The following is a 20,866-nucleotide window of genomic DNA, read 5'->3' as shown; positions in this document are numbered from 1 at the left end:
ATTAGTTAACCACTGCCCCTTTAGGCATGAGTATGTTATTTCCATGTCTCACTTTAGTTGCCTAATCTTGGTACAGAAATCTTTGTCGACATTCTTGGACAGAAGTTGGATTCCTAGTGTAATAATTTGATCAAGAGATATGTTTTTAAGGTTCTTGATACACATTAATGGTTGAAGTATTCTTTTAACTTCATTTTAATTCTTTCAAGGAATGAGTTTTATTAAAAATTGAGAAAAACAGGCACCTGGGTGACTCAGTTAAGTGCCTGACTCTTGATTTCAGCTCAGGTCATGGTCTCTGGATTCTGCTTGGGATTCTCTTCCTCCCTTCTCTGCCCTTTTCCCTGCTCTCCTCTCTCAAACATTAAGAAAATTTTTGAGAACACCAGGTTTACAATACTGGCATTGGTGTTTTAATAACCAGGAAGTATCTCCAGGGGGTAGTTAGTATTCCATATACTGGTAAGAGTAGCTTTGGGGCTCATAATTAGTTGGAATCATAGCAAAGTAGAGAAATTAAGACTGGCATCTGGCAAAAAGACAATTGAGCCTTTGAATAAATTTGGGTCTTTGTATAATGCAATGCTAATAATGAGACAGGCCTTAGGGGCCTTCTCACCTTACTGCTGTTTAGCCAATGGCACTAGTCAGGAAGGTATTAAAAGTCAGGGGGGAAGGTAGCACCAGGGAGATCATTTTCAACCAGTTTTTTTTTTTTTTTTTTTTTAATAGCTCCACATAAAATGTTGCTAAGTACTGGGAGGGGGGGGTTGCATTATTAAATAAAATGTTGCTTAAGTAACACCTTGAAAGACGTTTTAGGAACTTATGTAAACACCTAGATAAGTCACTTATCTCTACTCCACTGGACTATAAGCTTCTTGAGGGCAAACTTACTCTGTGCTATATAAGTAACAATGCTGGGAGTAAAGCAGATGCTGATTATTGCACAGCTTCTGATAAACACCAAGAACTTAGACAAAGTGTTAGCTGGAAACTTCATTTGAGACAGAATCCACTGTAGGGCATTCCCGCTTTCAACCATTTTGTGGAGAGTAATAAACTCGACTAGGGTTTATGGTTTGTCTACGAAGTTCAGCTTAGAGGTACCTGCAGAGAATTCTTGTATCCCAGTGTGAAGATAGTATTGGAAGATGCCAGGCTTCCCCCCCCCCCCCCCCCCCCCGCAATAGTCCTAGTCAAAAGCCAAATGAGGTTTGAATGGAACTTTTACATGAGGATTCTTAAGTTGGTCTTGGGCAAACAGTATTTTGGGGAAATACAATGGTGGACAAGGTGACTAGCTATTTACCCTTCTAAAACAGCTAAGTGATGGTAGTATATAAAGTTATCTGCAGCATGTTATAGCAGAGTACTTAACGGAATAAAGTCTAGAAGAACTTGAAAATTATTAAGAAACAAAATCTACAGAGGAACGGAAATGGCAATAAATAAGACAACCATAGCATGACACCATGAGAATGGTATCTAGTTAAGACAAATATCCATTTGGGAGAGTAATGGCAGGTAACACCTGACTGGCAGGAAGTTCCTTTAAACCCAGTTAGGAAGTGGGAAGTGTATAAAATATAAACTGAGAGATGACCTTTCCGACCCATCAACGAGAGAACAGTAAAATTTTTACAATGGAATGCCAAACAAGTTTTCCACTTGGACGATGTTCAGTTATGTTAAAAAAAAAAAAAAGATAATTTATTTCCATTTTTATTTGGTTTCCAAATATAAAAAAAGTCAAGATTCTTACACCAATTAACTCAAATGAGACCATGCAAGGCAATTTAGAGTGTATACAACAGTCATCTCCACGCCCCCCACCCCTTCAGTTTTGCTACTTTATACAACTGTGATTGACAGAAAATTGAATGGCATGTGCCCTTTTGGAATATTTCACCTGTTTATTTAAAAAAAAAAAAAAAGCCACACACACAAAACTCCCCAACAACAATTATTCAGGATAGTTGCTACTTTGTGTCTGCAAGTCAACTTGTAACCTAGTTATTTCTTTTATTTAGGAGGCACATGGGACTGAAAAATTTAGCTGCCAATTTTATCCAACTACCCCACAGAAAGCACAAATGATTCCCAACAGTGTAAACTTTGGAGGGTTGAGATAGTAGACACTATTTGTTATGTGTAGTAGATTCAACTGTTGAGCCTGAAAATGTAGGCTTTTTCTCTTAACAGAAATCTTAGGGCCTTTCCTCTAGTTTTGCTAGACTGGGTTCCAGAAGAATAGTAAAGAATCCCTCATGTGAAATTCGAAGTGTAACAACTGTATGCTGTTGTGTTATACCAATTTTTGCTAGTTGCATAGACTAAAGACAGTTGGTTTGCTAAATGGCACTGAAGAAAATCCTGACCCGAGTGGCACTACTTAGTCCAAATGCTTTTGACCAAAGAAAATTATACAACAATATTTATAGGCTCACTTTTAAGAGGTGGCAGACATTAATACTGTACATATTTTACATGTCAAATACATAGTCCAAGAGTTTATAAAATAAGTTCATGCATTATTACCTCTAAGAATATCATGTACAAGAAACCTCCCTCCCCCAGTACTTGTGACAGCATTTCAGGTGGACAGTTTTATATACAAAATCCAGTTTCTCTGCTGTGTTAAGGTATGTAATTTAAAGAAATTTCAGATTACTGAAAAAAAATCCTAGTCCATTGAAGAGTGATAGAAAGTGTCAATCTGTGGATTTAAAATGTTTCTTTTAAAAACACCCAGAATGGATAACCTCTGTACAAAGAAAAATATAAAAACTCTGGATGATCATGTTTGATCACACTACATAATTTCAAATGAAATGTCATTGGTTAAAAGTTTTTCTACTTTGCTCATTCCTCTGACAGCATTAATTTGTGAACTAATGCTTATATTTAGTTCAGCTGCATTTATGGCACAAGATCTTTTTCGGAACAATGGCACTGATTTTTCTTAAGTGTAACAGCACTATTTAGCAGCAATTATAAAGGTTAACAATTTGTGGAACAAATGTACAACCATACTTACTTTCTACTCTATACTCACCAGTTACAATATTTACAAGGCTAACGTCTACATAGAGAAAGATCTTTCACTCGCTCCCGAACCCCATGTCTTATTCAAAGTTTGTTTTCCTCCCATCTCATTTGTGACTTGGCGGTCGGCGAGTACAGGAGTTTCAGACAGGGTACCTTATGTGTTTTTCAATGGGATTCTTGATGCTAAGTGAGTATAAAGACAAGTGTTAAGATGAAATTCTTAGCTCAGGTATGTTCCAGTGCCCCAAAAGTTAGTTACAGGATAAACAGTACTTATTGGCAATCTATAAAAGATGAGACATTCTGAGGTGTCCTAATGTCTAAGTGTGTAACAGCTGAACAGTAAGAAGGCCATTTTACTCAATTGTGATGCAGTCACCACTGATCAGCATTTGAGGTTAGACTCTAATCCTGTGGTTAGTAGTACCAGCAAGTTTAACTGAAGAGGAGTCAGTAAGTTCAAAAACTGGAAATATATCTTTAAAAGGAATTTACATCAAGGGTATTCTGGTTCTCAATCAAGTATTCTGTGTAAAGAGATTATAGATAAAAGGAATTGGCAACCTAGCATGCTAACTCAAGTTCCATGAACACAGTTTTTCATGATAAGATGTATTTACTGCGTGCATTTTTCTTACAACACCTCTCTAAAAACCACTCTATATAGTTAAACTTTGTGTTAAAGGACTATTGAGTTATGGGGCGGGGCGGGGGGGGGGGCAGGAATTGGCCATATCGGGTAGCTAGTGACATAATACCAGTTGTGAAAACAGACAAATGAGTTAAATTTCTGAAAATAGTAAATTAAGTCCTTTGTCAAAACAGTTATTGAACCATAAAGTCCAAGTCTGGAATTTCTGAATTAAAACTGTGATCCTATGAAACAAGTTTACGGACCAGTAGATTCATTTAATATCAAGAATTATTTTCATAAATCTCCACAACAGAATTTGTTGAATACCTTAATGCTGTGAATGAGAAAATAACTTAGAGGGAAAATATACCCACAAGTAAGGTGATCTGGCAAAAACCACAGACTGACATCAAATGGACAAAAAAACTGAACAAAATGCTGTGAAAAAATGACAACTAAAATGGGGGGTGGGGTGGGGCCAGGGGCATAGTTAAGGCATCTAAAAAAAATTACACATGGCTTTGGCTTATTAAAATATTTTACACTTTTTTTTTTTAAAAGAAGATTTGAAAACATCTGAAAAACATGCAAATTGTTTGAAAATCCTGCATGGCAAATTCAGACAGTTTGCAGGCGTCATTCAGATGTTTGCCAAGGAAAATACAGACCTCTCCCCGTGAGACTGCACATGGGAGGCCCTCCCCATTCTATCTTACACTGGATGGCAACCCAGAGGTCTGTGCAGCAGTCACAAACAAGGTGTTGTTATCTGGAAGGGAAGGGACCGTGGAATTTCCATTGGTTGGAGAACAACCCAGCTTTAGTTTTTCCAGATACTCTGCATGTACAGGCTTATGACACTGGAGAACTTTGATGGCATCTTCTACTTTGAACCATTCTCTCTTCCTTCCTAAAAAACAGTATGACATTGGTCAGTATATAGTAAAATCACTTAAAAAACTAATAAGCCACATCCTTTGACAAAGCCCCTCACTCCCCCCCTACAAATAACAGCTTTATTGTTTTTTGGAATGGCTTAGACAATAAATAATATGTTGGGGGAAGAATTTTGATGTAATTCAAATGTGGACATACTGATCTTATTAAAAAAAGGTAACCCAAAATAATTTAAGACGAAAACTCTACAAGAGTGTAGTAGCAAAATTAAGACTCTGGATGGCAAAAGGAAAGGGAACTTACCTATATTAACAGAATCTTCCCAATCTTCTAATATTTCAGTGACAGTAAGAACATACACATACGTTCTGTGCTTTCGGTCTTGGTTCTGCTTGAATATAAAAAGAAAAGCATTTTAATCTACAGGAACTAGCCATTACACATTTCCAAGGAGAAAAATTCAGTTGTGGCATACTGCTGACTAGCACATAGTCAAGCATACACGGTTGTCTAACCCAGTACAGAAGGGAGTTTTCTGTACCACAAAACATTTAAAATGCTGAAATTAGCTCCCCACAGGAAACATTTAGCACCTTTGATTTCAATGTATGTGTTTTTTAAGAGACTAATTCAATTAAGTATTGGCAGTTTAAAAGCTGCCAGGTGAACTATGCACAACCAGGGTTGAGAATGGGCTAGTCATTTCTGGAATGTTTTAGTCCTATATGCTGAAACTCAATTTTTTACCCATATTAAAACTGCCACCTTGTGAAAATTAAACATGAGTTGGTCTTAAAACGAAGGGGCTCACTACTTTCATCTCGATTTAAGTTATCCTCGTTTACTATAGTCTAGGACTTCAGATTGTTGCCTGAGTTTTTTAATTTTCTTTTTTAGTGTTTATTTATTTTGAGGGGGGAGAGCCAGGAGGGGCAGAGATAGAGGGAGAGAGAATCCCAAGCAGGCTCCTGGCTGTCAGTGCAGAGGCTGACGCGTGCTCCATTTTACAAGCTGCAAGATCATGACCTGAGCTCAAATCAAGAGTCAGACCTTAACCAACTGAACCACACAGGTACCCCCCGCCCCCCACTTTTTTTAAAGTAAACTTTCTACATCCTACGTGGGGCTTGAACTCATGGCCCTGAGATCAAGAGTCATGTGCTCTACTGACAGGCAGCCAGGTTGCCTGATAATTGCCCCGATTTTTTCCACCACAGACAACCTGAGTAATACACTCAATTCAAATAGTGTATTAGGTCTTTGGGAAGGAATAGGAACAGCAAAAAATGAGAGGCATCTCTCACATAAAACATTACTAGTCGGGGCGCCCATGTGGCTCAGTCGGTTAAGCGTCCGACTTTGGCTCAGGTCGTGATCTCTTGGTCCGTGAATTTGAGCCCCATGTCGGGCTCTGTGCTGACAGCTCAGAGCCTGGAGCCTGTTTCAGATTCTATGTCTCCCTCTCTCTCTGACCCTCCCCCATTCATGCTCTGTTTCTCTCTCTCTGTCAAAAATAAAGAAAAACATTAACAAAAAATTACTAGTCATTATTATTAAGAACCCATTGTCTTATCTCTGTATCTGGAAAGTAAATACATTTATTATTCTATGTTCAAAAATTCATTGAAATTACCAGAGTGAATAGGCAGGACAATTCTAATTTTCCCTTATATCTTCTAAGGAGAAAGGTACGTTGGTTACTATTTTCTGTTCAGATTCTATGAAATGTAAATAGCACTTGTAAAGCAGTTAATACTATTATCTTTCTATGTTATATAAGCTTTATAACGTGAGACGTTTTCTTCAAAAATCTTACCAGCATATTGACAATGTGCTATTTGTACCATGGCTATTCTGAATTACAGAAAACCTTCAATGTATTTTTCATTTCAACCAGGAGATGGTGCTGTTCAACTGGGTAAGGCAAGTGCTGAATTCTGGGAAAGTCTGAATATTAAGAACTTCACTACTAACATTGTATTCTGGGAGTCATCAATTCTACCAAGTGCTCCACAATCTGAATTTATGAATTCTGTAAAAAGCCTTAAAAATCAAATTTATATGGTTCTACCAGAAGGACTGAACGAACCCTTAAATATTATCTTGAAAAAATATGTCACGATGTGTCAGGTATACAGGTATACCATGTATCTATGTCTGACTCTTGGAAGAAAATACATTTGAGAATAGTTTGGGTCTCATGACCTGACTACATTTCTCCTTACCTTCCACAGAATACCTGCCAATTCCAAATTCCGTCCACAAATTCCATTCTGCCTTCAGTAATAATAGATTATACAGGAGAATTCTATGCTGTTAGCGTCTATTCTTTGTATCTTGAGTTTTTTACCTTCATACAGTCCTCTAAGGATTAAGTCATTATTTGTGTATCATCTACATGTTATGCACTAAAGGCACAGGGTACATTTCCAGACAGTATCCACAAGAGACCTAAGTCCTTTGGTGATACTGAGGACACTGTACCTCCTAAAAAGTTTATACCTAAACAATATACAGTGAACCAAGAGATCTGTCTTTCTCTATCAGCTCCACTGTACTGTCATATATAAAAGTAATTGTAATGCTGCATAAAACTGATGGCACATGAAAGTTCGGTAACTTTTACTTCCCTTCCCCCTAATCCTTATAACTTACTTGCTTACTGATAAAAGGAATGTCTAACTTGGGCTGCTGCCAGATTATCTGGCCAGTTAGGAAAGAATCATTCTGTTATCAGCAAGGATTACTTTTGTAACTCACCTCAAATATGCCCAGGAGTCTGCCTAATTTTCCTTTAACTCCAGCCTATTATAAAAAAGATGCAATGTAAAACTGTTAGCTTTCATAAGAAAGGTTACATGAACGTTATTTTCTAGCTGTTTCAACTCAAGGATATAAACACAATAGGCCCTTCCATACCAACCCTGCGTCTGTGAAGGTTTTTTGGCTATGCCAAGATTCATGACCTACGGTTTGCTATACAACATGGTTTAATTTACTCCATATACAAGTTCAGACTGATCAAATTTGTTGTCATTTATTTTGTAAGAAATGACAGGGATTGACCAAAAATTAGACTTTCTACCAATCTGGGACAAGCTTCACCAATGAAAACAGACTTTTTTTCTGAACCAACTGATCAATCCCCTTCTTACTTAAAGGACTGTCTTTCTTGCTTGCTTTTTTCACATGGCTTAGGAGGTACAATTCTTCCTATAGGTTACTCTCCTACTGCAGTCCTCATTACTTTACCGGGACTGGGACAGGTAACAGACTGACGGGAACTGCAGTGTGAGCCCATGCCGATCCACACTGCATCAGTGCCCGCTGCCGCCTCTATCTAGGGACGCGCGCGCTCTTACCTCGGAAAGCTGCTCATCCTTCGAGACCCATCTCTCTGAAACCTCTCCAGCTACACACCAAGACCCAACGGGAGCATTAGCATGTGCTTCCCATATACACCCTCACTGCTGTTCAGTAACTCTTATGGCACTTAATATGCTGTTTTGTCTCTGAGTAGAAAGAAAGCAAGTTCTATCATCAACTGTAAGAAGACAAGGAGGCCGTGTGCGCTTTTGTGCATGTGCGTGCGCACCACTTTTCACTGAACTTTAAGACAAAACGACTAGAATAAAAGCAATTTGCTTCTTACTCATTTGAAAAAATTACAGCACACGATTAATGTCTCTGAGCATTCTTGCAGTGCATTGCAGTGTAATATTTATTAACCTTGCTCTGAGACAGGGCCATCCTGTTCTACATTGATCACTGATCAGGCTTATTGCCTGTTACACAATTCTGGGGGACTTCTACATTCGTTTTTAGCTCTCTTTTACCAGGCTTAACAAATACCTGCTTAGCAAAATGCTAGCTATGGTCACCCGCTTAAAAATCTTCAGTCAGACAACAAAAAGAGCACTCATGTGACCTGCCTTGCCTTCTTCTCAGTGCACGTAGCCAAAGTGCCACAGGGAACACACCGTAAAATCTCAAAATACGGTGTGTGTGAAGGGAGAGCAAATAAGCTGCTACTACTCGTCTCACCTCTTCGTAAACTTCCCTGACGGCAGCACCACCAGGTTCCTCCTCTGGCTCCATTCCTCCTCCCGGGACAATCCATTGGTCTGGGTACCGACTGCTGCTCACCAACAGCACCTGCAAGACCAACCGCGAGTGTAGGCCCCACAGCCTGCGAAGCACTACGGATGTAACATTCACACCCTTTACAAGGCTGGAAAGCCCTTCCTGATTAGCCCATTTGTAATTTCATTAAAATTAGTAGGTGTACACATTATACCACAAGAAAGCGCAGTTGACAGCCTTTGTAAACACTCTTGGAATTCCGAATTCAACAATGTAATCACACCATGAAATCATTCTGAACCTAATGAAATCACTTCAACTACCAGATTCAGTTAGTAAAAGTCCCTAAATCATGGATACCAATGAAAGATAAAAGTGGATACTTGGGTTTACTAGCCCCAGAACTGCGTGCACTTAGGTTTGTGGTCATATCTGCTATTCGTGAGTTACAGAATCTTACTCTTTCGCTCCAAATTTAAGGATATGTGACCCTAGGCAGGTCACCCTGTTCTTACCTATAAAGAGTAAGGATACTTAAAAGATAACAGATACTGTGAAAAAGGAATAGGGGAATTCATTAAGTCAATGCTTGGTAGATAGAGAGTTCTTGTTATTTTTACACTTATGATTAGGTGGGAAGAAGTACCCTTCATATTCCAAACTTCTATAAATGGGTAAGAGTCACTTCTTTTGATATCAGGCAGCTATAATTTATGATCTAGAGACGGCAAGCTACAGTTGAGTGCATTGCTTGTTTTGTACAGTCTGTGAGCTAAAAATGGTTTTTATATTTTTAATTACATGAAATTCAAATTCCACTGTTCATAGATAAAATTTTATGAGAATCCAGCCACACTCATTCATTTTTCACATGTTGCCTATGGCTGCTTTGATGCTGTAACAGCAGAGTTAGGTAGCTGTGACAGAGGTTGCATGGTCCACAAAGCCTAAAATACTATCTGGCCCTTTATAAGAAAAGTCTGCAGACCCCAATCGAGAATAGCATTAACCTTTAAATTTGCAAATGCTTTTTAAAAAACAAACATTACCACAGAGTATCCTAGAGGTTCACTACTTAAACAGTACCTGAAACAAGTATTATATACCAATCTTCTACATGAAAATTTGTGGGCTAGGTTAGGTTGAAATGCACCCAACTTAAAACAGCAACAAAGGCTTGGCTACTATGATAAATAAGCAAAGGATGTTTATATGAAGTAACAGGTGTCTTAACCAACTTGAACAAAAACTGGTTACAAAATTCCCTTAGTATATTATCTCTAAGTAAACACAGAACATTCTTTCCAGATAAATCAATCAATTCAGAGCAAAGTATGATCCCTGATGTGTACTGGTCTTCTGACACGCCGGTGGTCCTATCTGCCCAGCTCCCACTCTACTGCCGCAGGAACTGCTGGCACTTGAGAGTTCATAGCCAGCACAAGGATTCACCTCCCACCTGAGGAGGCTGCCAGAAACTCAGCCTTCCCCAACGGAAAAGTTAGGATGACAGTAACTCCCAGAGTTCAGCAACTCAGGAGTTCAGCAACTCCCACCTTTCCCCCAGCCTTGAACACACTGAGTTGGAAGATAAGGGAACGTCTATTCAGGCCCCTATCCCCTCAATCTGAAAACAAAGCAGCACACTTTTGCCTATGGACACACCATCATCGCAGAGCAGTGATCAATTAATGCTCAAGGGGTCTGAGTGTTGTTTCTCTCATCCTTTATCTGAATAGGACTCCATTGCTTCTGCCGGCTTCATTCCTTCAAACGAATAACTGGCAAAACAATGCAAATCCAGAGAAAGCACTGTAAATTAACAACAGCTGATAAAGCCTTAGCTAAAATATGAATGGCTGTGAGGGTATCACCAAGTCCAAATATAGCAATTTTGGTCAAATGAAACATAAAACAGCTTTAAATTTAAAGTATTAGCAAACAGGGCTTACATATCAAAATTAGAAACTAAAGAGCCAGAATAAACAAATCTAACAAGAATTAGAAAATACTGGTTTAAACTCAAAGATGTTTTGCAACTGTACAGATCATACCCAAGATGTATTTCATTCCTTGATGCACCCAATGATGGGCTGATAATCTACCATTCAGTACCCCAGTTTCCTCCAAGCACCTATCCTTGTAGAATTACTGAGTGTTTGTGACACTTAAATACCTTATATCCTGGCCTAAGCACTCGATGTTGGCCATTACGACCTCTTCTGCTTTCCTACTAATTGAATTGCATCAGTTTACCAAGAACAAGGCTTTTCCCCCAAATTTTGCCAGTTGCATTAGTTTTATAATTATTGAGAATTAGTGATGAAATGAGGGCAAAAAGGAATTATCAAAAAAGACTTTGCAAAGATTAAAGGTAGGTTATTATTAAAAACTGCTATCAAATTAAATATGGATGAGACTACTGTAAAAAGGAAATTTAAAAATCCAGAAAGAGCCTGCAAATCTTCAAAGTTCAATTAAAATTCTTTAAACAAAGTGAGACTTGGGGCGCCTGGGTGGCGCGGTCGGTTAAGCGTCCGACTTCAGCCAGGTAACGATCTCGCGGTCCGTGAGTTCGAGCCCCGCGTCAGGCTCTGGGCTGACGGCTCGGAGCCTGGAGCCTGCTTCGGATTCTGTGTCTCCCTCTCTCTCTGCCCCTCCCCCGCTCATGCTCACTCTCTCTCTCTCTCTCTCTCTCTCTCTCAAAATAAATAAGCATTAAACATTTTCTGAGATGAACTTAGATCCCATTTGAGCTCATCTAAAGCAATCAGTTATTTTGGTGAAACAGAACAGGGCAGAGCAGGGGTATGAGGAAAGCTTCCCAGTAACTGAAAAGAATTCTGTCCCATCAACTGCATGAAAGTCTTGGGGCCAAGCTCATCGAAGTTAATTGAATTTTTCAGTTAAAAACATTCATTTGTTTATTTTTAAGTTTATTTTTATTTATTATGGCAGAGAGAGAGTGACCACAAGCAGGGGAGGGGCAGAGAGAAGGGGAGACAGAATCCCAAGCAGGCTCCGCACCGTCAGTGCAGAACCCAACATGGGGCTCGAACTCATGAACTGTGAGATCATAACCTGAGCCGGGATCCAGAGTCAGATGCTTAACCGACTGTGCCACCCAAGCACCCCTTCAGTTAAAAATATTTGGTTCAAGGCGCCTGGGTGGCGCAGTCGGTTAAGCGTCCGACTTCAGCCAGGTCACGATCTCGCGGTCCGTGAGTTCGAGCCCCGCATCGGGCTCTGGGCTGATGGCTCGGAGCCTGGAGCCTGTTTCCGATTCTGTGTCTCCCTCTCTCTCTGCCCCTCCCCCGTTCATGCTCTGTCTCTCTCTGTCCCAAAAATAAATAAACGTTGAAAAAAAAAATTTAAACAAAGTGAGACCGCGAATCAGATTTCATCTTTTGTTTTACTCAAAAAGGAAGCTTACCAAATATCTATGGCATTCCAAGGCTTTGGCCTATATATTGAGATTGGCAAGTGTAAGTTTTTAAGTTAAAATAAAAAATGCTTAAGGTATAAAAGCATATGTCTTGCATCAAGGGAAAAGTAAACTGTAACTACTGTTTCTGACTGCAGAGTTGGAGGCTTCTTTTCCTGGTCACTAGGTGTGGGTTACGGACAATCTAGTTTTTATTGCCTGGGTGAAATTCTTATTATTTTTTTTTTAAATATAATTTCTTGTCAAGTTAGCTAACATACAGTGTATATAGTGTGCTCTTGACTTCGAGAGTAGATTCCCATGATTCATTACTTACATACAACAACCGGTGCTCATCCCAACAAGTGCCCTCCTCAATGCCCCTCACCCATTCTCCCTCTCCCCATCCCCCCATCAACCCTGTTTGTTCTCTGTATTTAAGGGTTTCTTATGGTTTGACTCCCTCAGTTTGTAACTTTTTTTTCCTTTCCTTTTCTTCCCTCTGTTAAGTTTCTCAAATTCCACATATGAGAACATGTATCTGTTTTTCTCTGACTTATTTCACTTAGCATAGTTCCATCCATGTTGTTGCAAATGGCAAGATTTCATTCTTTTTCATTGCCGAGTAGGTTGGATGAAATTCTTAACTACCCAATTCCAACTTCCTTGATTACTTTCATAATGGGACACGACACTGCAGGGGCTTGCTAACTGGAAAACTACATTCTTATTTATTTAGTAAACAAGGAATTTCAAAACCATCAATATTCATAATGTTGGAGTCCTGAAAAAATGAAATTCAGTGTCATATATCTAGGTCAATGATAATTCCCATCTGTCCCAAGATAGTATTTAAGAGATAAATTATATAAGGTTAATAATGTTGAATACCCATTAGTATAGTCTGTGCCTGCTTTTCTGAACACTTATGCTTCTAATTGAAATCAAATCTTTAATCTGCAGTCTACAGGACATAATTCACATATGACTGAACTTGTCTTCCAAAAGTCAGTGACAGGAAATACCTACATGCTTCCACAGTTCCCTTCATAAATTACTTTTTCTAATGCCTCATGAAAACAGATCTGTATGGTTTTGGACAAACGATTTAGCAGAAACTGAGACCTTATCGTGCAAGAATCCCCTGACATTCCAAAATGATTAAATTTTATCAAACCATTAACTTCAAATGTATCTTTCCAAAATAAATGAGTAATTAATACCTGTGGTATAGAATGATCAGCATCTAAACTACTAGTTTAAAACATTTGATAATGAGCCTTTGGTAATGAAACAGATTTGAAAACGAGTATGTTTCATTATGAATTTGCCTACTCATCTAGAGTACTTCATTTGAAGTTCAAGTGAGGTCAAGGCCACATTATGTTTGTTGTTTGTTTATGGAGTGGGGAGTGGTGGTGATTACCTAGCAGGGTAGAAGAAATGAATTTGAATAGCATAAGCAAAGACCATTAAAATCCCTACTACATGTTAGAAGAACTGTAAAGAACTGTATCACAAATCATTATTATTCCATATCCTCGGGGGGGGGGGGGGAAGCCATCTAAACATTTCTACAACATCCCCAATCTACTAGATCTGTACTTTAGCATGCTTGGTAACGCTCTAAAAATATTATTTAGGTTATAAAATCTTACTAAGGGGATACACCAATAGCTGACAAATCCAGACCTGGTTGTTCATAGGTTTTAAATTCCTTTTCAACTACCTTTGTAGGTATATTACATTTTGTGTATTCAACAAGATGACAGTCTGCCACATTAGTGACAAGGTGATGGAGAGGAAAGCAGACATTCAACTTTCCAGATAGGCCAGAGCTGAGTCCAAAGGAAAGATTTATAAAAAGGTTAGTCAATCCACCAGGCTGCAGAATTAGACTTGAATCACAGTCAACCTCAAAGGCAGTGCTGTTGCCCACCTTCATATAAGCATTCCTGCTACTATACTATCTGACCTCAACCTTCCTTCCATGTGTATCCAACATTCAACATAAAACACCATTCACCTGTCATTGTTAAGAAGCCATTTCCCACACTTGTCTTTTTCTTCGATTCCTAATGTTTTAAGCATTTGTTATATAAGTACTTCTCACTTTAAGTAGCAGTAGTGTAGTGATAATGGTCTACTTGGAACCAGCCCTGAGTCTTACTAGACAACAGTTTGTCTATGAATTGGAATAATCTACAGTATAGATTCAAAACCCTACTATCACCTAGTAAGTCCTCCTCACTGGAGGTGTGTAAGAGCTTGTAAACTAAAAAATTGCTGTTCAAGATTTGAGCATGGAGGTAAATGAAATTCTTAGCTGTATACACCAAGTGGCCCCCAAATGCCATTTGTGTTTCAGCTTTCACTCTTATAACTGTTCTTGGTCACAGCTTGCTTCTGGGAACAACTAGTCACTACAAATGACTATTTCTTTCCCAGAAAAAAAAAAAAAAAAAAAAAAAAGGCTATCCAGAAAACCCCTCAAGTGATCCCTAAATTAGGAATGAAGAGTTTTAAACTGTAGCTATTTAGAAGCTGTATTGCGGTTTTTGTTCTTTCTTCACATGTTATCATGAGCCAGGATGCATGAATGGTTTAAAACTACTTTACCACAGTTAACTGTATTAGGGGCTCTTAATCAAAATTAGGCCAGCAAGCAGTATATTATTAGGAACACCCAGTATGCACACAGACATTTTAAAAGATCTTAAGTTACAGCAGTGGTTACTGTATCCATTAACCAGCTACTTACTGCTACTATTAAACACAAGTTAATAGTCCTACTTTTTGGACTATTGAGGCACAGTTGTATAGGAGGGTCAGAAATAACAGCTCATTTTGGGAAAATGTGTTTAACTCAGATTATTGCTAGACAAGAAAAGATCAAAATTCCAAATTCGAGTAGTTTCTCTTGAATGCGTATTGCTTTTATACCATCATAAAGTTGAAAAATCACAAGTTGAATCATTGTAAATCAGGGACCATCCTTATGGGATTGGTAGATAGAAGAATGCTAAATTGCACTGATCATGACATTTTCTTGTAGCACATCAATGTTTTGAAATGATGGGCTTAGCTTTTACACACACTGGAGAAAGCCTTCGTGATATATACCAAGAGCCTAAAACAGATGCAAATTGTACAAAAATGCCTTCCCTTGAAGGAAGTGGCTGCTTAAGTGGCCCAAGAAGCCCTTTATGTCTAGGAGAGCTGCAGGCATAGATGTTATTTCCCTCCGTTTAGAAAAGATTGCCTTCAGATAGTTATTTAATTTTCATTAGAAAGTGGTCTCCACTTGAAGCAAGTATCTTCAGAGCCTTAAATCTAAAAGGACTTCTGCAGAAGTATGAGCCCCAGAGTGTTTATCTGAAAAGGCAGACTGCCTGTTGACCCCAAGCATACACATGTTAGTACATATACACATACGTACAAATACTGTACTAGCATTTCTTATTAAGATTGTTTTTATTAGAGCTCTGGTTTTAGAGTCCCACAGGTTTTAAGACTGCTTTTCCCAACCAAGTCTTAGTGAATGATTTTGTAGAATTCAGACATTTTAGTTAATACACATTTGGCATTTGGCAGGTGGTAGAATGCAGTCCCTGGCTCAAGGGGCTTAAAAGCTAATTAGGGCAGTAAGTCCAAGTGGAAGAGTAATAGGCAGTTCTTAAGACAGTTTTGTTAGTGTTTCTCACAACTGTGCCTGGATTCCACCCAGAATCAAAGTCACTTCTGTTTCTCTTTTCAGCACTCTATCTTATATTGCTGCTAGATCATCCTCAAGCTTGAATATATTTAAAATGTAAATGTTCCTGTCTTGCCTAGCATCTCCTTAGCCTTATATATTAAGGTGCTCTTTTTCAACCATTATTTGTTCAATGCCATCCCAAGTTGCAGTTCAACTAGTCCACAGCCCCAAGTCTTGCTCTGTTTGTGATGCTTGGTCCTTCCTCTCTCACTCACTGAAATCCAGCTCCAGTGATCTTAACCCTGCTGTCAGTACCTGATGGTACTCTTCCCCTACTTGATTTCCCTTTATGTCAGTTTCTGTCGGTCCAAACACTACAGAATGTTTCTCCTGTTTACTCCTACGTTTCTTAGGAGCTGATACTTTTCATCTCTGCATCCCTGTTCAGTTATATGCAAATGTGTTGAACAGAATCCATTTCTGGCTACCTTTTGTGAATGTACTGTCCTCTTTCACTGTACAAACACAGTATCCCAGCTACTCTATGGGATGCTTATTTGTGGGCTTGTGTGGAAGCCCAACCACTAAAACTAAGGGTGGCTCCCTACAGAACCAGAGAGAGGATCAAATGAACAGGAGATTTAGAAATAAAGGACCTGGGCTCAAAAAGATCTGCCAGCTTCCATGATCTTGGGACAAGTTAACTCTGCTGCCTAATTTCTTACTATACAAATCCTAATGCTTATTTACCTCGCGGGGAAGATAAAATGGGCAAATAATAAAACCACCCCCAAGAGAACATAGACTGCTGTTTCTTCCCTAAAACAATCTGTTCTCAACTAAGGGCTACTGAGAAATCCTTCAGTACAAGGATAGCCATCCTGGAGCACTGCATAACTTTTTGTGGTCAAACAGCAATTCTTATTTTATTTCAATTTATACTTTATAAACATTTCGCCCTTAAATAAAGCATACATTTAAATCTCCCAACAGGGATCTAGGTGTTATTAACCCAGGAGGGGGAAAAAGTCTCATCTATTAGCTAAAGAGGTGGATTCAGGCTGTTTTGTATCTTATCCTTGGAAGGCTACCAACGTAATTTCAAAAGAGTGAAATCAAATTCACAGCAAAATAGCAAGATGTTCAGGAAAGCTAACAGGTTCATCTTTGTCACTATTATATAATAGAAGGAGCCTCAACTATATACAACTACAAAAATGAGGATCCTAGACCACACATTAAAGTTGGCTGTGCATTTTACTTAGAGAATTCCAGAGCCTTCCCTCACAGCGTATTCTCTAACCAACTGACTTGGTTTCTCAACCTGCACAGTACCAGATTTATTTACATAACAGATTTCTCTAATAAATGCTCCAGAGCTTGCTCCTTACTTCATTTTATCTAATGGCACTAGTCTGTGGACTCAACTCGAGGCTAGGAATTTAGCATTTATTACAGCAGGAACAATTTCCAAGCACAGAAATAACTCCTTTATCTGCTACAGGAATTTCTGAAGTGTTCTTCAGGCTTTGCTTTACCATTCACACAATGCAGATCATTTCAATTTCCTATTTCCTATATCTTCCCCTGGGAACCGTTTTTAAAGCCTGAATTCCAAGTTCAGGTTATGGCAAGACTTCAAAGTCATCACTTCCAGAAAGGCTTCCAAGCTCAGCCTCACAAAATCTCTCATTCAGCAAACAGTGTGCACCCAATTGCCATGGAGCCCTGTGCCAAGAGCCCAGCATCAGAAACAGGGACTGGATCCTGAATTCCGACTCTACCACTTCCTAATTATGTCATTTGGGCAAAGTACTTAGGCCCTGCAACCCTCTCCTCACCTACAGACCAGCACAAAGAGGATTAAATGCAGCAAACTTAAAAGGTCTTCAGGCAAGTCCCACACAGTAAAAACACTCAACTAAGAATGTGATTACACAATAGTGAGCAAATTAGACAAGATCCTTGACCTATCTTGATCACTCTGGGCTATTATATGCTTCTATATTCAAAGTTTGTTTTTTCCTAACGGGGCCTCGATGCACTTAATGCTTATTGACTGTTACTCTGTAAATGTTAAAAACAAAACAAAACAACCCCACAAAAACCTATCTCCTTCTAGTTTCTAGCTCTCCTAAGTGGCCTCAGGTCATAGAGTAAGAACGACTACACCACTGAGTGTACACTATGTCATATTCATCCTAACTGCAGCGATTAGCAATAAGGAAGCCATTAAATTCTCCAGTTTTAGCCTGGTATTTTATTGGACACAGTTGGTTATGGAAGCAGAATTCAGATTATTTTTTTCCCCGGTCTAATCATTTTAGGAGTGGCAATGCTTTAAAAAATGAAAAAAAAATTTTTTTTTAAGTTTATCCATTTATTTTTGAGAGAGAGGCAGGGGAGGGGCAGAGAGAGACAGAGAGAGAGAAAGAGAGAGAGAAAGAGAGAGAGAAAGAGAAAGAGAGAGAGAAAGAGAGAGAGAGAGAGAGAGAGAGAGAGAGAGAATCCCAAGCAGGCTCCACACTGCCATCACGGACCCCAATGTGGGGCTTGAACCCATAAACTGTTGGGTCATGACCTGAGCCGAAACCAAGACTCTGACACTTAACTAAGCCACCCAGACACCCCTAAAACAAATTTAATGTTTATGGGGGGGGGGGGGGCAGAGCATGAACAGGGGATGGGCAGAGAGAGAGGGAGACACAGAATCCGAAGCAGGCTCCAGGCTCTGAGCTGTCAGCACAGAGCCAAATGTGGGGCTCAAACCCACCAACCGTGAGTCGAAGTCAGATGCTTATCCGATTGAGAGGAGTGGCAATGCTTTATAAAATATTTTCTTGGCCACCTTGCTTTAAGTAAATTTAAAACAGTGAACCATTTTAAATTAAATGGAACTGAAACAAGGAAAAACTGTTCTCCAGGAAAACCTTGAGAGCCTCACTATCAACCCAATGAAGAAAGGTAAATTAAAGACTGGCTGCTTACTCTCAGAAAAAGAAAGGCTGCTCGTCTCCAGATGTCAAGCCAAATACAGCAAAGTTAAGAAGCCTTGATAAGTATGCTCAGAGCTAGAGGTTATGGTCTGAAAATGGCAACTCTGCCCACCTCTAGTCCATCTTCTTCTTCAGGCATTATTCCACATTTTTCATTGGCCATCTTTCTACAGTCAGAAAACTTTAAAAAGAGGCCTTTAAATATATATATGTATGTGTGTGTGTGTGTGTGTGTATATACATATATATATATATATATATATATATATATATATATATAAATTATGCCAAGTGCTTGCGAGTTAAAAGGTCCACGTAAGAGTGGGATTGAGAAAACTAGACCGAATGGGGTTTTATTTTAAAGCACGGGGATTGCCTGGCTATTCCACAAACATCCCTAGATTTAATCCGAAACCGCAAATTGCCGTAACATGGAAGGGAAATGTAACAGAGGCAGAAGGGCTTGGGCTGCAACACTCACGCCATTTCTGCCGCCTCCGTTAGCACTCAAGGTTTATCTGGCTTCACTCAATTCGCTAGTTAAAATGGTGACTCCCGCCCGAAGCGACCTATACGGCCCGGGACCTTCCCGCCGGCCAGGAGGCGTCTCGGCCTCAGGTCCTCACCATAGCCCGGCAGAACACTGGGCTGGGCGAGCCCCTTTGTCTCCTCTATCAACCCAGAGAAAGGAAGGAAGGAGGGAGGAAGGGCGGGAGGGAAAGAAGGAGGGGGCTAATCCCTCCTAGCCTGGTGGCCAGATGAAGGGTCGGGTGAGCAAGGTGAAGGGCTAAGACCCCCACTCCGACCGGCCCTGGCCCCCACCCCCCAGCCTGCCCCGGCGCCGCCGCGGGAGGCGCAGAGCGTGCTGGTCGCCCTCACCTCGTCCTCCTGCTCACTCCGGAAGCACAGGCACGCCGCCCGCTTCTTGAAGCCCTCGCGGTCATAGGTCCGCGTCTGGTTGGGCTTGAACTTCATCATAGAGGCGGGCTCTTGCTGCCGCTGCTGCTCCGGCCGCCGCCGCGGGGGCCCGGCTGCCGCCACCCCGCCGGGGAGTTGGGGCGCGGGCGAGTCGGGGCGCAGGGGCGCCGGGAGGCGAGGCGGCGGCGCGGGGAGTGACAGCGAGGCCGGTCAGTCCCGGAGTCGGCGGCCGCTTCGACGCGGAGGAGGGCGCAAGCGCCGGTCACTGCTGCCCGGGTGTCGGAGAGGAAGAGCCGCCTCTGCCCGAGCGTCCGCCGCTCTCCATGGAGCCCGCCGCCCGCTCGCCTCCGCTCCCTCCTCCTCCTGCTGCCGCCACCGCCGCCGCCGGGGGAAGAGCGAGGCTGGAAGCTCACGCCACAAGGAGGCAGTTGCGAGGACTCGCGGCAACCGGGCAGCAGCGCCGCGGCAGCTTCGCACCGCCCCCACCGGCTCTGTATTTAAGTCAGCCCGCGCAGCCCCGCCCCTGCGCGTCCCGCCCCGCGCGCGCCACCGCGCCTGCGTGCCAGGACCGTTGCGGCGGGGGAGGGGCCTCGGCCGCGTGGCGTCCAGTGGACCGCGGTACCTGCGGGCTGGGGCTGCCGCCTCCAAACGCGGGTTGGAGGTGGCCGGCTAAAATGTCAGCTAAGAGGCAAAGACCCCTCCCTGCCTGTTTATAAACACCACCACTTTCCCATCTCCCATAAATGCCATCTCCAGGAGAGGAGGTCCAACTACGTACATCCTCACAAAGTTGCACCCGGGTCAGGAAATGCCTGGCTGCACCGCAGCGATTGCAGTCTCCGCAGTGACTGATGCCCAGAGTTCGCTCATGAAGTGCGGGGAGACACGAAGGTGAAGGCCCGGAAAGGGGAAGACGTTGGTTGAGAGGTTTTTGTTTGGGGGGGGTGTTGCTTTGGGGGTTTTGTTTGCTTTCCAGAGGAAAGAGGGCAGGCAAATTTTTTTTTTCCTTAAAAAAAACACAACACTTTGGTTAGGGGGTCGTTTGTATTTTTTTTTTAAGTTTATTTATTTACTTAGCTGGAGAGGGGCAGAGAGAGAGAGAGAGAGAGAGAGAGAGAGAGAGAGAGAGAGAGAACCCCAAGCAGACTCTACGCTGCCAGTGAAGG

At 41.0% G+C, this 20,866-nt stretch overlaps 1 protein-coding gene and 1 long non-coding RNA gene across 5 annotated transcripts in view; one reads left to right on the top strand and one right to left on the bottom strand.

Moving 5' to 3' along the window:
• Window positions 1-1,709: 1,709 nt before the first annotated feature.
• On the bottom strand, window positions 1,710-20,150 carry NUDT4 (nudix hydrolase 4). 2 transcript variants are annotated; one of them, XM_006933953.5, is made up of 5 exons: window positions 19,662-20,150; window positions 8,627-8,737; window positions 7,343-7,387; window positions 4,886-4,973; window positions 1,710-4,595 (listed from the first exon to the last, which is right to left on the bottom strand). In XM_006933953.5, exons 1-5 carry the CDS (start codon window positions 19,758-19,760, stop codon window positions 4,393-4,395), a joined length of 546 nt encoding a protein of 181 aa, XP_006934015.2. In that variant the 5' UTR covers window positions 19,761-20,150; the 3' UTR covers window positions 1,710-4,392. The 2 variants fall into 2 exon arrangements, with proteins under 2 accessions (XP_006934015.2, XP_011282452.1); XM_011284150.4 differs by having other exon boundaries at window positions 4,886-4,970.
• Window positions 20,151-20,205: 55 nt separating this feature from the next.
• Window positions 20,206-20,866, top strand: part of LOC109501717 — a 35,429-nt gene continuing 34,768 nt past the window's right edge. For all 3 annotated transcript variants that reach the window (XR_002743976.2, XR_006600967.1, XR_006600966.1), the window contains exon 1: window positions 20,206-20,591. This is a non-coding gene — a long non-coding RNA (uncharacterized LOC109501717). The remainder of the gene's footprint in view (window positions 20,592-20,866) is intronic.

The sequence above is a fragment of the Felis catus genome, chromosome B4 (genome assembly GCF_018350175.1).
Source record: "Felis catus isolate Fca126 chromosome B4, F.catus_Fca126_mat1.0, whole genome shotgun sequence".
Classification (NCBI taxonomy): domain Eukaryota; kingdom Metazoa; phylum Chordata; class Mammalia; order Carnivora; family Felidae; genus Felis; species Felis catus.
The sequence above is the reverse complement of the archived record's forward strand: the minus strand, read 5'-3'. Positions and strand labels throughout refer to the sequence as shown.

What these genes read in the sequence shown, in the direction of transcription:
- NUDT4 (XM_006933953.5), bottom strand. Translation starts at nt 19,760, where the DNA reads ATGATGAAGTTCAAGCCCAACCAGACGCGGACCTATGACCGCGAGGGC. An exon ending in GACTCCTGGGCATATTTGAG is followed by an intron (nt 4,974 to 7,342) that starts GTGAGTTACAAA and finishes TTTATATTCAAG; the next exon opens with CAGAACCAAGACCGAAAGCA. An exon ending in GGAAGATTCTGTTAATATAG is followed by an intron (nt 4,596 to 4,885) that starts GTAAGTTCCCTT and finishes ACTGTTTTTTAG; the next exon opens with GAAGGAAGAGAGAATGGTTC.